Genomic DNA, 14,483 nt, shown 5'->3' on the forward strand with positions numbered 1-14,483 from the left:
CAGTAAACAAAGCCCTAGAGAACATTGTTTTAAGGGAGGGATTTTTAAACACTCCACAGTGTTACCTGGAGAATTACCAGGAGGCCTAGAACAGCTGTCTTCACATCCTCTAAAGCAGCAGAATGAGATAGAAAGTCTCTCTCCTCCAGATCAACCGGAGCCCAAAGAGAACGTGCGGCCACCTTTTAAAAACAAGAGGAGAAATGCCCTTTAAAACCCACATCGGGCACAATGAGACGCTGACTTAATTCCATGCCAACAGGTCAGAAAGGCACAAAATAAATGGTCCCACTGAAAGTCTCCTAATATTGTAGATGAGCTTGGACGTGCATTAGCAGAGCTGGTTCCAAAGCACCTTTTTCCTTTCCATTAGAGCTCTGGTTTCCTCCAAAAACCAGGAGTCCTACACCTTGGATCATACAGATAATTAACTGTTCGCCTTCCTTGGTCTCCAGTAAAGCGATTGGCTAAGAGATGGAGACGAAGTTATTGGAAGTGTCACTACCGAGCAAATGAAGCCTCACCTTTTCTATGATATCAAGCAAGCTGTTAAAGTGATGCGTGTTGCAGCCCTCGGCCAGGTCCACCAAGAGCTGAGTAGCCAGTTTCCGGACGTGGTGGTCTTTATCCTCTGGAATATGTGCCAGCTGTGAGATCACTACCACGTTAATCAGCTCCTCCTGTAATAGGATAGACTGTTCAGCAAAATGTCTCCCCGCTCACTCTTATTAGTGAGTTAACACAAATGTATATCCATGATCAAGGAAGCACAAGGTCATACTAGCTTTAGCCTTCATTACCTAATTGTTTAGTCTGCTGGATTTCTTCCTCCAGCCTATTTAAATCTCTTTCTAGGTCATCTCTCCGAACAATTAGACTATTGTTGAACTTGGACTCGGCAGCTTAGGTCTTTATCAATCTGCCAAAGGCTCTGTAGCTCAACTTCAGCCGACCCATTCACATGGGATTCACAGGCCTTGTTTTTCAGAGAGGCAGGAAACAAAGAGGCAGCAGCAAGTTTAATAGAACTTGGAGGAATCTGAGCAGCGCCTCTCCCACTTTCCTTGCATCAGACACACCGAGCAGACATTCCTTTGAGTTAACAAGCAAATCAAGCAGGGTTCACTGGGCTCTGCTCTATCACAGTGCCTGCCATCTTGGATTTCAATTAAAACAGAAACACTGAGTCGAGTCAATCCACTCATGTCAGATAATATCTTGGCCTCATCTTGGTACAAACGAAACTTTATCTTTACCCAAACCAGATTAAATCTCCCATCCCCAACACTAAATATATATATATATATTTAGTAAAATGAATGGAATTGACAACCTCTTTGGGAAACCTTAGGACAGAGAAAGAAGGTATCCACAAGATGCACAAGGTGAAAATTAAAAAAGCACATTGTCAAAATAGACCTGCTAATATCAACTCCCATTATACATACACCATATCAACAACAGACTTAAAAAACGCAACTGTGGACCGCATTTAATAGGCAGGTCCTTCCAGTCACATTGCAGAGAAACATAATTACAGTGTCCTGTATTCTCAGAACCATTGGACTAACTCTTTAGAATGGCAGAAACTAGGCCTGATGAACACACACAATTAAGCATCAGAAAAACATTTCCACCACCCATTCCAGATCTCCAATTCCAACACCCCAACTAAATATCAATAAAGTACAAACCTCATAAAACTGTCTGTTAATGCTCAAGACAAAAGACAAGACATCCAGAACTTTAATCCGAACTGCACTACGACACTCGTTCCTAAAAGGGAAAAAACAAACCCAAAATGGACAAAAGAGTTTAGGTGGAGGACAGAGAGTATGTTGTGACAAACTCCCTTTTTTCTGGGTTAAAAACGTTACAAGCAAAGGCCACGTGAACCTTCAGTGAATGTTCTCTCCATATGAAGTTGCAACACCAGGCAGACAAGGTGCTACCATCAAGAAAAACCTGGAGGCTGTCTACAAAAACAAGAGTTCCTGTGGTAGCAGATGGGCAGCCGGACCCATCTCCAAAACTTAAGAGTCAACCAGGGAGAGCATGTGTGAATGGGAGACGGACTCTGTGCCCCAACTTTAGAACCACATACACAGGGGTGAAGTGGTCTTTATCTTAATTTTTTAAAAGGAGCCGAAAGCTCTGGAGATATGAGGGGATCATTCTAAAACAAGAAAGCCTGTTCTAGGGAGCGGCCATTGCAGAACCCCACACTACAGGATATTGTCAAATCAAAAGCATTCCTGACATTTAGAAGGTAGGGTTGTAGTTCTGATACCAAGGAAGATACCATGCAATGGAGCACAGGATAGTTAATTAGAGAGGTGAAGCAGCCAATGGCCACCCTCCACTTTGTTAAAAGAAGAAGGATGATAAAGGAGCCTCAGTTGGACATTTTTGTTCTGTTGATTGGACAAAAAGCAAATCCTGCATTCTGGAACCACCCCCATATTTCAGCGGCCATGACTAACATTAAAGAGATCCAGAGAGGAAGATTGTTTTAAACACAGACAGTTCATTAAACAGACTGCACACACATTGAAATAACCTTTTCTTTTTAGAGCTGCAGTTTCCTACCTGAAGAACCTCTCCATTAACATTTTCAGGTTATGAATCCAGCCATCCTTGGCAGGGTGAATAGACTGAGCTTTGTACGTTATTAAGTTTAGTAGAGAAGATTCCTTTTAAAAAAAAAAAAAAATGTAAGAATGGTCCAGTGCTTACCTACAGTACATGCATCTCCCATCCTCCCACACAAGGGGCTGTGAAGTCTTCACTGTCACTTTATAACATGCACTATTTTATAACTCCCGCCGCCCTTGGTTGTATGGGATAAAAATCTAATATTGATGAGGGCAATAAGAGGAAGGATGGTCTTGTAGGCACTCAGATTGGGACTCTGAAGTTCTGGGTTCAATTCCTGGCTCTGCCAGACTTCCTATGTGACTTTGGGCAAATCATTTACTATCCCTGTACCTCAGCTCCCCATCAGTAAAATAGGAATATTGAAGGTTTCCTGTGTGTGTCTTGTGCAATTTGGGACAGGGACTGTTCCTTACTATGCATTCATGCAATGCCTCCCAAAATGGACCCCAGATTTTGGGTGGGACCTCTAGACATTACTATAGTACAGAGAAACATTTCTAGGAGGTTTAAAGGGGGGGGGGGGAACCCACAGTAGGCCACATTGACTTGAGATGGGAGAGAAGGTCTTACAGGTCTCTGATCAGCACATCTCTCCACCAGCTCAAAGTATCTCTCCTCAGACCCATGGAATTCGTTCTGGTCATAGAGTTCTTCTATAGTAGTCAACAGAGCATGTACAATGGACTTCAAATCCTGGTTCTCTATACTCTGAAACACAGACAAGGCTGCTCTAAATGGTTTCTTTTTAATTACAAAGCATGTCACAATTGAAATAAGAGTGTTGGCTGAGAAGTACCAGAGTCAGAAGTTAGGCCAGACCCACACTCAATCCTCTTCCCTTCCAACACCAAATACCTCTCCACCTCCATGACAAGCACAGCTCCACTGACAGGAGAGCCCCAGGGTCAGACATCAAGTCTATAGGCTGTGGCAGGGTACATGCTACCCCCCATTAACAGCAGAAGCCGTACAATGCTTTTCGGTATTAAAAAATAAGAACATTTTATAAACCAAAATACTTCCTACAAGATGTTTTTATAACTTATATCAAGATTTGGCTCAATACCTACCTGTAGCTGCTGGAGTAATCGCTCAACGATATCCAGAAGAATATCCCAAGTGACAGCCTGCAGCTCCTTCCCATACTTCTTGATTAATCTGGTTATGGACAGGACTATTTCATACGATACAACTGCATTGGGACAAGTCATGGCCTGGAACACAAGTTTCTCAGGTCAGTTAATGATCTGTAACCTTCTTAAACTGAAGTCGATCAACATCCTACATATTAAGAAGTTTAGCTGAAGGGCTCAATCCTTCCATCAACCTACGTACTGCCTCTTAGGGAGGTGGTTTAACAATGGGAACAGAAACCCTTCCGTTGCTGTAGTAAGTGTCTACGCTGAAATGCTACAGTGACACAACTACAGCATGGCCACTGTAGTGTTTCAAGGATAGACAAGCTCAAAGTCTGAGGCTACAGCTGCAAAAGCCAATCAAAGATGGCCATTTTATAAGCACAATAATGTATTCCCAACAGGTGCAAGTCAGATGTTAAAATGCATCCCTGGTTCCACATGAACAGGGGGTTGGAGACAGTGCTACCAGCTGCACATGACACGACATACATCCCTCACTGGAGTACGTAGTTCAGTTTAGAACATGGTAACTCTCGTGGTTTGGCTGAAAGGTCCCCAAATGCTGAAGAGACAGTAGGATTTTGTAATGAGACAACTCAATCTGGTCACTCATACCAAGCCCATTATAGGAAACTTCTAATATTGTTTCAGGGACTCTCTCTCTGGTCTAAAGCATAATCTACAGATCAAACATACAGCGTGGCCAGCCAATAAGGGAACTTTAACACCATTCCCTTTGTTGTGGTTAAAATCCATTACAAAAATAGCCTTGCCATCTCCTAAAGTACGGAAGAGGGGGCACGAAAGGTGGGCAGGCTGCTCCCAATTTAATATCGTACCAAGGGTTTAGTAAATGCCCTGGTAGAGAGGTGATCACAGTACAGCTTCCAGCACTAACACCCAGCCGATCAAATGCTTCGGCCGTCTCTCAAATAGCTGCAGTTTCCATTAACAGGCACTTCTGCCAACAAGCTCATAAATCTTAATCCTCCCCTCAGGGTGTCTCTCCATTTAAAAAATCCCGGCACTAATAAAAAAAAAAAATAAAAAAAAAAAAAAAAAAAAAGTGTCACACTTCACTTTTCATTGATGCGGACTTTGTCCCCTCTCCCTGCATTTGTATGCTGTAGACTGGAATCTACTTGCAGCAGGGATAGGATTTTTTTTAGCTATCTAAACCATCTAGAATGTTGTTTCTGGTTCCTCTGTGTCCAGTCCTCTGCCTGTGCACATAACAGTTCACTCTGCTGAGGACTGAAATGCTTTAGGTTCAACCCACGTTATGGGGTAACTGGGTGAAATTAATGGCCTGTGTTAAATCAAGTCAGGCTTGATGTTTTAATGGTCCCTTCTGACCTTAAACTCTAAAGAACTATGAAAAATTCAAGAATTGCTACGTGGATCAGTAAAATATTTCCAAACGAAGCATCAGTTTAAGCTTGAAATAGCTATTGTCTCCTTGTTTCACGTGTTCCCCCATCTGTCTCTATCCAACTGTTGGCTTTGGTCTTATAATTAGATTGGAAGTTCTTTGGGGCAGAAACTGTCTTGTTGTTCTGAGTTTGCACAGCCCCTTGCACACTGAGGTGCTGGTCCACGACTGAGGCTCCCAGGCACTATCACAAGATAAAAGTTCCTCACAAGTACCACTTTACCTTGAGAAATGAGGGCAGCACTGATGTAGGTGAGTTCTTGAGAGAATACAGTCTGTGTGCACCCCACAGAGCCATTCCGACAAAGAAAACTGTTCCTCTCAGTAATGCTGCATCCCTCATGTAGGCTCTAAGACAAGGTGCAGAAGGTAAGCCAAGATTTTCTTAGATCACACTATTGCAGCAGGTTTAGTTTTAGAGTACAAGACTCATGCAAAGGGAATGAACAATACTTAGTACTTCTAATTAATCAGAGCATCTTAAAGGACTTTAAAACCATGAAGACTAACCATTTAGGCTCTGTTCTCATTTTACTAGTGGGGAAACATAGGTAAATAAATAAATATAAAAATAAAATAAATATATGGAGATATACCTATCACCTAGAACTGGAAGGGACCCTGAAAGGTCATTGAGTCCAGACCCCTGCCTTCACTAGCAGGACCAAGTACTGATTTTGCCCCAGAACCCTAAATGGCCCCCTCAAGGATTGAACTCACAACCCTGGGTTTAGCAGGCTAATGCTCAAAACACTGAGCTACCCCTCCTTATCCCTGAGCTATCAAGGTTAATTAACTTGTCCAAAATCACAAAGCAGTCATAATTTCTAATCATTACACCACACATGAAATTTTGGGTCTACTCCTGCTCCCATTAGAATCAGTACGTCATTTATTTCAGTCAAAGCAACACTGAGCTTTTAAAAAAAAAAAAAATATTTAATAGCATGATATTCCATACCTGTCTTCCATGATGCGGCACATGTTGTATATAGCACTGTGCCCCAAATGGGTTCCCAAGAGATTGCGCATAAGCTAAAAAGCAAGTATTAGAGGATTTTCAGAGAAGGTTTTAGTAGGTCATTATACAGCTTCAGGGTCCTGTCAGTCAAGAGAGGTTACATTTGCAATTTAATAATGGATAGTGTGGCATTTAATAAACTAGAGAAGTGTGGTATATGCTCTGATCTCTCAAAGAACTATTATAATCATAATAAAGGTAACTGGAGTCTAGATTTTTAACATACTAATATCCAGAACAATATTGCTTTAATGAGAAAACTGTGCATGGTACATGAACTCATGTCAAGGGAAATGAAAGGATTCTGACCTTCCAGCATGGCTCACAAAGCTCCTTAACGTTGATGGTGCGGCACAAGGTGATGATAAATACCGGGAGGCTCTCCGAGGGCAGGCAGTTGTAGCAAACCACAGCATCTAGGACCTGCAGGGAGACCTTTGTGGGGGTAAAAAGCACAATGGTTACTCACTTCTCCCTTGACCTAGCATTGAAATACAGCAGGTTAAACTCTGTCCTGACTTACGGCCACAAAACTCCTCAGAAGTCAATAGGGACACATCAGGTGTTCATCAGTTCAGGATGTAAACCAAACCATGACAAGGATGGTTAAAGCAGTGAAGGGAATCCCTTAGCAAGATCAACCTGGTTCCTTTGTCCCAAGGTTTTATGACTAAATTAATAACTTAGTAACTGTACAGTGCTTTACACAACCCCAAAGTGCTTTACAGAGTTAGTTAATCCTCACAATATTGTACTGTCCTCATTTTATAGGTGGTAAAACTTGAGTAAGAGAGGGATAAGTGACTTTCCAGTTAGGACTGCGACTCACAATATCCTGGTTCCCACCTCTATGCTCAGACACGTAAGTCATAATGCCTCTCTCCACCCAACGTCCAACAATATAGTAAGCTCCACACTTTGCTATAGCAGCTTTCCCTGAAGGAAGAAAATCCTTAGGAACCCTAGAGAGTTTTGGTCTAGCTACTCAAAAGCGGCCTGATCTGTAATGGATACAGTTCTACAGAATGTAATCGATCTTAGAAGAGGCTCCAATTACTGACCTCTATGTCAACCGATGAGGATGTCTTAACGCACAATAGGCAGATCATACTGTTGGAGGAAAACGGAGTTAAATGTGTTTATTTTAATCAAATTTAACCAATGACCAAAAAAAATTGTCCAAAAGTAACACAATTAGATTAGTGCAGAAGTTTGCCCTGTTGCTTTCCGGACTGTGGCTCAGTTGATAATACTTCGGGGGATATGCTTAGTGTCACCAGCCCTTTTCTGAACAGTTTGCAGCTGCACTGAAGCTTCATCTCACTACCATTACTAGTCATTAAATACGGTTGGGTACCAGAGTCCCAAGTACGTAAATCTAGTGAAGAGAATATGGTCAAGTTCATCTCCTATACAAACTGGGGACTGAGCACTATGTAATTTAACCCAGGTTTATAGATCAGAATATTATAAGAGTTGGTGTATTGCATTATACTGTCGAAGGGCTCACGGACAGATCTTCAAAAGTGCTCAGTGCCAACAAGTAGAATCTGCTTTGGGGAGTGGCTGGGAGCGGAGCTCTTTTGACAAACTGGCCTGTGAAGGAAAGTTCTACTCTGAAAAGTGAGGAAACATGACATTGAGAGACTCCACATTTGTTTTTCATCGGTTCCATATCAATTTGGTTGATTTACACAAATAGGTTTCTAAACTGTCACCCCGACATCTTCAGTTCTGGGTTTAGGAAAGCGAGATGGGTTCTTTCAGGTTTAAGCATCACTGAGCTATGACGACTAAGCCAGCCAAGTTCTACCTTCACGTACACCCACGCACCCCGCCATCTTCAGTGCAGTTACACAGGTATAATTCTGGGCAGAATTTGGCCCTGCAACTGGAATCTATTGAACTATTCTGCTGACAGGAACATAAATCCAGAAACAGGATCATTTTCCCATAGCTCTTTAGAGCCAAAACAGCTAAGAATAGCAAAAGGATACATTTGCCAGAAAAGTCAGCTCTGACAACCACGTACGTTCTGAAATAAAAGCACCTTGGTGCCATTTTTAATCACTTTTCTGACCACAGCCACACTCATTCTATTTCAACCGATACCCTTTCCAGACCTTTCCCCCCCCAAAGCACACTTGCAGAGGCTAGCTGGGTCATTTGTCACCCAACTGGTCAGTCTATGTATACAAAACAGAGATTTGCATGTGCAAATAGATACACCTGGAGGTCTGTTGAAAATTTAGACCACTGAATTTATCCACAAACACTGCCCAGCAATTTAGAAACAAGAAGTGTTAATAGTTTAACCTTACTGGACCATATCAGCAACGTAATCTTCCAGGTAACAGCTGTTGAACTTGACCAGGTTCACTAGAACTAGAAGGAATTCTGAAGACAACCCGACATCCATCCACTGCAGGACAAACTCAGCTAAAGGAGAAGGAAGTGGTGGTGTTACAACATGGTTTCAATCCAAAAGTGCTGCAAATTCCCTTCTGGCCCTACTTGCTGAAAAAGAGATCTGTCCTTTGATGTATTTCCAGCTACATAAACTGCTCCCTAGAAGGCAATAATAAAGAGAGAGGGTCGATTGACCAAGGCTGCTATTTGATCTATCACACTCTTCTTAGCTGTTGCTTACAACTGACTTGCTCTCATATCCCTTATCTTGCTATAAACTGCCACATGCATTGAATTCACATTTTTATGAATTTGCTAAGTTTGCCTGGAACGAAACACATTGCAGATGTAAAACAATGTCAGATGGATTGTATTAAGTTTGCCACAAGACGGCAACAACAGAAAACCCTCCAAAAATAAACAGGCAACAGTTTAAAATTAAGAGAACTCCCCAAACTCACAGATGCAGAACATCCACTGGTTCGTCACTACTATAAAACTTTTTATCACATCAGCATGGGAGAATTTGTAACTTAAGACTTTACACAATAATGTAGAATAGTACATAATTTTTATGCCCTATAGAAAAGCCATGGAATTTTATTTTTAAAAGGTAAAACCAGCATAATGAAGCTTTTTTCAGCATGATTTTAAAACAACGGCATTGCAACTTTTGGACAATCCTATGTCAGAATCTGAAAACAACAGCAACCCTCTGCATTTGTATGCAACACCTACCCAATTCTTCCTCCAGGTGAGTTATGGATCTTCCATTATCTGTGAGAGCCTTGAACACTGCAAGCCGTTCATGAAGATCTTCGTTAGAAGGATAATCCTTGATAACCTTAAAGAAATGTGCTCTGAGGATCCCTAGTCTCTCACCCTGAAAGGAGAAAGAATTATAGTGTGAGACACAATAGCAACTGAAAACTAGACTTATTACAGACCATGATTAGGAAATTATAAGAATGTTCTTCACACTTTAAAAGCAAACTTTTTCCCCCTTGAACTGTGCGAGTGTCTACTGAAAATCTTCCCATGGTCTGCTGGGAAGGCAGTCAGTTCTCCTTAGCCTCTTACAGACGTTTATCAAGCTGTCCCCACTGACCCCAGACAGCTTTTCCAGCGTTCAGCAGGCCCAGAACCCCAGATGCGGAAAGTGGCCCACGTAGCAACAGCCAGACCACTAATTCCAGGACTTGCAAAGGAAATGCTACAGACAGCACTGCTCAGTGGGATGCTGTAATAGCTTGAGGATTCATAATGAGCTTGACTTGATCAGACTGAAGAAACGGGCTCATGTACAGAATTTGCCTCGATGCTTGGCATACCTGCCAGAGCAGGGATGCTGCAGGTCAGGAGTAAGGTGCTTGACACAGCTGTCTAGATTATACAGTGCCTGCCGCATTGTGCTTGAATTCAGCCATTGCAATCACTCCCCCTTTTCAGGAGTACAAAATTCCTCCCAAAAAAGAAAAAAAGGTTAAACTGAGAGTCAAGAGAATTAATCAAACTGAACGCGAAACTTTTCCTGTTCCCTGTGCTGGACTAAGCTAAAGAACGAGAAGAATGTAAATGACAGGAGACAGCCAGCCAGTGCTATTCATCTTGCTCCATGCAAGCCCTATTTGGAAGGGGGAGGCTTTACCTGTCCTTGAATGATGGCCTTCAGCAGGTGAAGCACAGCATGTCTGGCTTCTGCTGGTAGCTCTGGCTGCAGCATATCAGCTACCACTTTCCATATTGCTTCCACCGCGTGCTGTAAGTGGACATAGAAAGCAACAGCACAATTTATTAGATAGCTATCGTTAGCAGGGTCAAGCTTCTTCTAGGGTCTTCCCCCTACGATGCAGTCACTTCTTGAATTGGGGCAAGTTACACTGAGAAGAGTTAACAAGATTCATGCCTCCTAGCTTCCTAATGCCCTCCTCCCTGAGTGGATTTATTTGGGCATAAGCTTTTGTGAGTAAAAACCTCACTTCTTCGGATGCATCCGAAGAAGTGAGGTTTTTACTCATGAAAGCTTATGCCCAAATAAATCCGTTAGTCTTTAAGGTGCCACCAGACTCCTTGTTGTTTTTGTAGATACAGACTAACACGGCTACCCCCTGATACTTGACTCCTCCCTGAGTGCTACTTCTACCCACCTCTCTTATAGCCAGAGTGGACTTTGTGAGCCACATCTGCCCAGCGAAAGTTGGCCTACACAAACAAAATGACTGGACTGGCTTCATTCATACCATTAGCCATTTCCATGCAAGTCTCTGTGTGGACGCTTTTGTTTTGAGTTTAACCAACATGACAATCTGATATAAAGAGCATCTAACGCAGAGACTTGCACAGACATAATTAAGAGTGTGAATTAAAGCGGATTTAAAGTTATTTCAGTGCCTGTTTGTTCGTAGAGCAACTCTAGGTCAAAAGGAACTAGTGGACACTTCCCTGCAGGACTGTAACAGCTACTAATAAGGTTAGGTCAAGAGCAGAGTTCCACCACCCTACAACAGGTGTTATAACTTTGGTGTCTTCTTTTAAGCACCTCTTAAACTACTTGTCCTGGAAAGCCTTTCAATGATGCTCTCTCTGCTTTGCTTTAGAGTGTGAGCTCTTTGTTGTACAGTTTATGTTTCCAGTGTCCAAATCAGACTAATACAAATTCATAGATTCTAAAGCCAGAAGGGACCATAGTAATCAACTCATCTAACCTCCTTCATAATACAGGCCATAGAAGATATTTGAAATAATTCGAGGTTGAACTACAGCCTGTCTTTTAGAATAAGATCTAATTTTGATTTAATAATTGCCAGTGATGGAGAGTCCTCCACCACCCCTATTAAATTGTTCCAATGGTCTTTGCAACAGGGATCATTGATTTCTTATAGGTTTGTACAGCACAATAAAAATGCAAGATATAACTTTCTGGATTACAACAATTATAACAATGTTAAGGTAGGCCAAATTACCTAAGCGTCTTGTGACAAAAGAAGTCCAAGGCTGTTGCTTAAAGCTTATCTCAATCCTCCCAACATTTACCCTACACCTGACAGCAAACATACCTCTTCAAATTTTTTGGTTTTTGCTACTTCACAGATCTGACCAATCGCACGTATCCGGTTATGTAATCCACACTCTACGCTCAATTCCTGAAAAGAAGAATGGAAATAATTAAGATAATCCAGGCTCTGCCTTTCTTCATGAGAAAAATCCCTCTCCATCTCTCAAAATGACCACTTGGACCATTATAAAATTAGCTCCACATTGTCTAAAAATTTTTTTTAGAGCCTAACCATTAGTCACCCCCACAGAGATGCACTCAAATGAAGCTGTAACCAACATCAGCAGGTTAAAACTCATGTAGAATGATGACAGAATGAGGGGGAAATGGAAAGCGTGCTCTAATTTAGCCTAATATAATTGCGTTTTACACTGACACACCACCTTTCAGCCAGGCAGCTCAAACTACCCAGACATGTTAACTAATTAAGACTTGGCAATACTATGAGGTACGTAACCTAACCCCCATTTTATCTATGATTGACCTGAGAAACAGGTAGGATAAATGAATTGCCCTAGGTCACAAAAGGAGTCAGTGGCAAAGCTGGAAAAAGGACTCAGGAGTCCCGTTTCCCTGTCTCCAGCTTTAACCACCAAGTCACCCCCCCTCCATTTTTGTGCTCATCGCCCATTAATCTCAGTTTATACTCTAAACTCAGTCCTCAAACCTTATGACAATTTACCTTGAGTATTTCCGCAGTGATGATAAACTCTGTTTGCTTGCCCTCTGATGATTTGGAACTAGCCCGGGATGGTCCCAGACCTAAGAGGCTCTTAAACTTCTCCTTTAACCCAGGATCCTTGTTTTGCTGCTTCGCCATGGTTGACAAGAAAGCACCAAGAGGCCCCTGCATGCACAAAACAGTTCTATATAGAGAGCTGTAGACAGAACCTATGAACCAGCAAACGCTGGAATCCATCTCACTTTTCAGTGGGATATTTACACACAGCTCTACTGTCGCAAGTCTTTGCAAACGGGCTAAGGATTGAACTCCCTTCAGATCAGGGAAGAGAGACACTGGCAGGTGCAATGCTGTCAGGTATGTGGGACACTTGTGCCACTGTAACCATTGTTGGAACATGTCCTGGAGCTGGCTAGGGGACTTCCTTGTCTGGGGCAGCACTTTCCCAGAGGGTTGTATGTGCAGTAAAGCAGCACCAAATGCCTGACCAGCACACATGTCAATTTTAAAACTGCTGAGCTGTTTTATTTTATAGGAACTCATAAGGTGCTTTGCTCCCAGGCTAAAAACCTTGTATAGTAAATTTCATCTCAGAGCAAATTTTGAAAGTGGCTATAAATGAAAAAAGGAGGAGTGATCACAAAAGTGTTAAACTAATTAAATATTACATCACACCAACTACATGGGGTGTTAGAGGGAAACAAGGAGTAGGTGTGTCAATCTCAACCAAAAACAGTGAAGGCCTTCAGATGCCATTTCTCCCACAGCACCACAAAACAGACTCCCATTAGACCAGATACAGTTTCAGTGGCTGCTACAGAAATACTGCATGTGCTAAATAAATATACTCTTCATCACATATGCCTCCTTTTTGTGAGAAAGAAGGTTCCAACTCCATAATGGGTCTGTTGTCCCATGAGTACTGGGAACAAGTTAATCCCCAACATCCACCATATGTATTTTGTGCGGGATCCCTTTATAAATCCCTCACAGCCCCAATATCTCACTTATCTAGGTGGGGTTCCCTGTACAGTTCCTGCTCTCCCCCCACCACCGCACATATCCCAGCTCCCTAGAGGGACAGGCCCCTTCCATAATCCCTTCCCACATAATCCCCCATCCTATCTCCACCAGACTTGTCCCCTACATGTCCACTCCCTAGTACCCATAGAGCCCAGCTCTCATGGGAAGACCACTGCATAACCCCCTCCAATCCCTAAGATCCCAGCTACTTATAGGGGGTCCTTGAACAATTTCCCCCAGAAAAACCTCACCGCCTCCATGGGCGGGCCCTGTTATGATCCCCAAGTACCCACACCCCAGCTGCTCACGGTGGGGAGGGGGGGAGGGGAGGAGATGCTCCCATAACAAACCCCACGCCCGTACCCCAGCTTCCCAGGGGATACCCTCTTCATAACCACCCAGTGCATCAAGCCCCCCAAATCCCCAGCCCCTCTGGGGGGGTGACCCCCCATACCCCCCAAACCCCATCTCCCCAAGGAGAGACCCTCCCCCAGCCCCACAGGCAATACCCCCCCACCTACTGCCCTCCCCAGCCCCTCTAGGGGGAGGGCCCCCCCCCCGCGTAACCCAGCCCCCCCGCTCCCCGGGCAATACCCGCCAGCGGGGCCCCGGGGACACTCACCCCTCCGGCCAGCAGGCCCAGCCCCCTCACCCCGCACACAGCTCCCCGCCCACTCCGGCCGGATGGGCCCGCCCCGCCCCTTCCGGGTAAGGCGGCGCACGTGACTGCCGCGCGGCATGCTGGGGCTTGTAGTCCAGGGGAGCCATGTGCGCGGCAGCCCCGCGTCCCCTGCGGGCTGGCGGCTGCGGCGGGAGGATGGTGACCAGGCAGCTCAGCAGGGCCGGGGGGGAGGCGGCAGCAGCAGCAGCAGCAGCAATAGGTACGAGGGGTCAGAACCCAGATCTCCCCCGCCTTTGTGGGGCTCCCCCAGTATGAACTGGGGCTGAGGGGGAGATGGAAGTGGGGTGCATGGAGGGGATAGAAGAGGCGGGAGAGGGGCTGGGAGATGGAAGTGAGGTGCATGGAGAGGGAGGGGATAGAAGAGGGGCTGGGAGATGGAAGT

General features: G+C 43.9%; 1 protein-coding gene across 9 annotated transcripts in view; it reads right to left on the bottom strand.

Moving 5' to 3' along the window:
- The window catches only part of TSC2 (TSC complex subunit 2), a 42,679-nt gene extending 28,596 nt beyond the window's left edge, over positions 1-14,083 (bottom strand). For 8 of the 9 annotated variants that reach the window (XM_034783012.1, XM_034783014.1, XM_034783011.1 and 5 more), the window contains exons 1-16: positions 14,042-14,083; positions 12,397-12,561; positions 11,716-11,802; positions 10,308-10,418; positions 9,398-9,542; positions 8,572-8,689; positions 7,312-7,360; positions 6,560-6,685; positions 6,191-6,264; positions 5,453-5,579; positions 3,729-3,872; positions 3,229-3,366; positions 2,590-2,693; positions 1,695-1,776; positions 525-680; positions 66-182 (exon numbers count right to left, since the gene is read on the bottom strand). In XM_034783012.1, the coding sequence (XP_034638903.1) occupies positions 66-182; positions 525-680; positions 1,695-1,776; positions 2,590-2,693; positions 3,229-3,366; positions 3,729-3,872; positions 5,453-5,579; positions 6,191-6,264; positions 6,560-6,685; positions 7,312-7,360; positions 8,572-8,689; positions 9,398-9,542; positions 10,308-10,418; positions 11,716-11,802; positions 12,397-12,534 (1,716 nt within the window). In that variant the 5' untranslated portion in view covers positions 12,535-12,561; positions 14,042-14,083. Of the gene's footprint in view, positions 1-65; positions 183-524; positions 681-1,694; positions 1,777-2,589; positions 2,694-3,228; positions 3,367-3,728; positions 3,873-5,452; positions 5,580-6,190; positions 6,265-6,559; positions 6,686-7,311; positions 7,361-8,571; positions 8,690-9,397; positions 9,543-10,307; positions 10,419-11,715; positions 11,803-12,396; positions 12,568-14,041 lie in introns of those variants that run through there. The other variant, XM_034783013.1, reaches the window with a different exon arrangement.
- Positions 14,084-14,483: the final 400 nt, after the last annotated feature.

Source organism: Trachemys scripta, chromosome 10, assembly GCF_013100865.1.
Source record: "Trachemys scripta elegans isolate TJP31775 chromosome 10, CAS_Tse_1.0, whole genome shotgun sequence".
Classification (NCBI taxonomy): Eukaryota; Metazoa; Chordata; order Testudines; family Emydidae; genus Trachemys; species Trachemys scripta.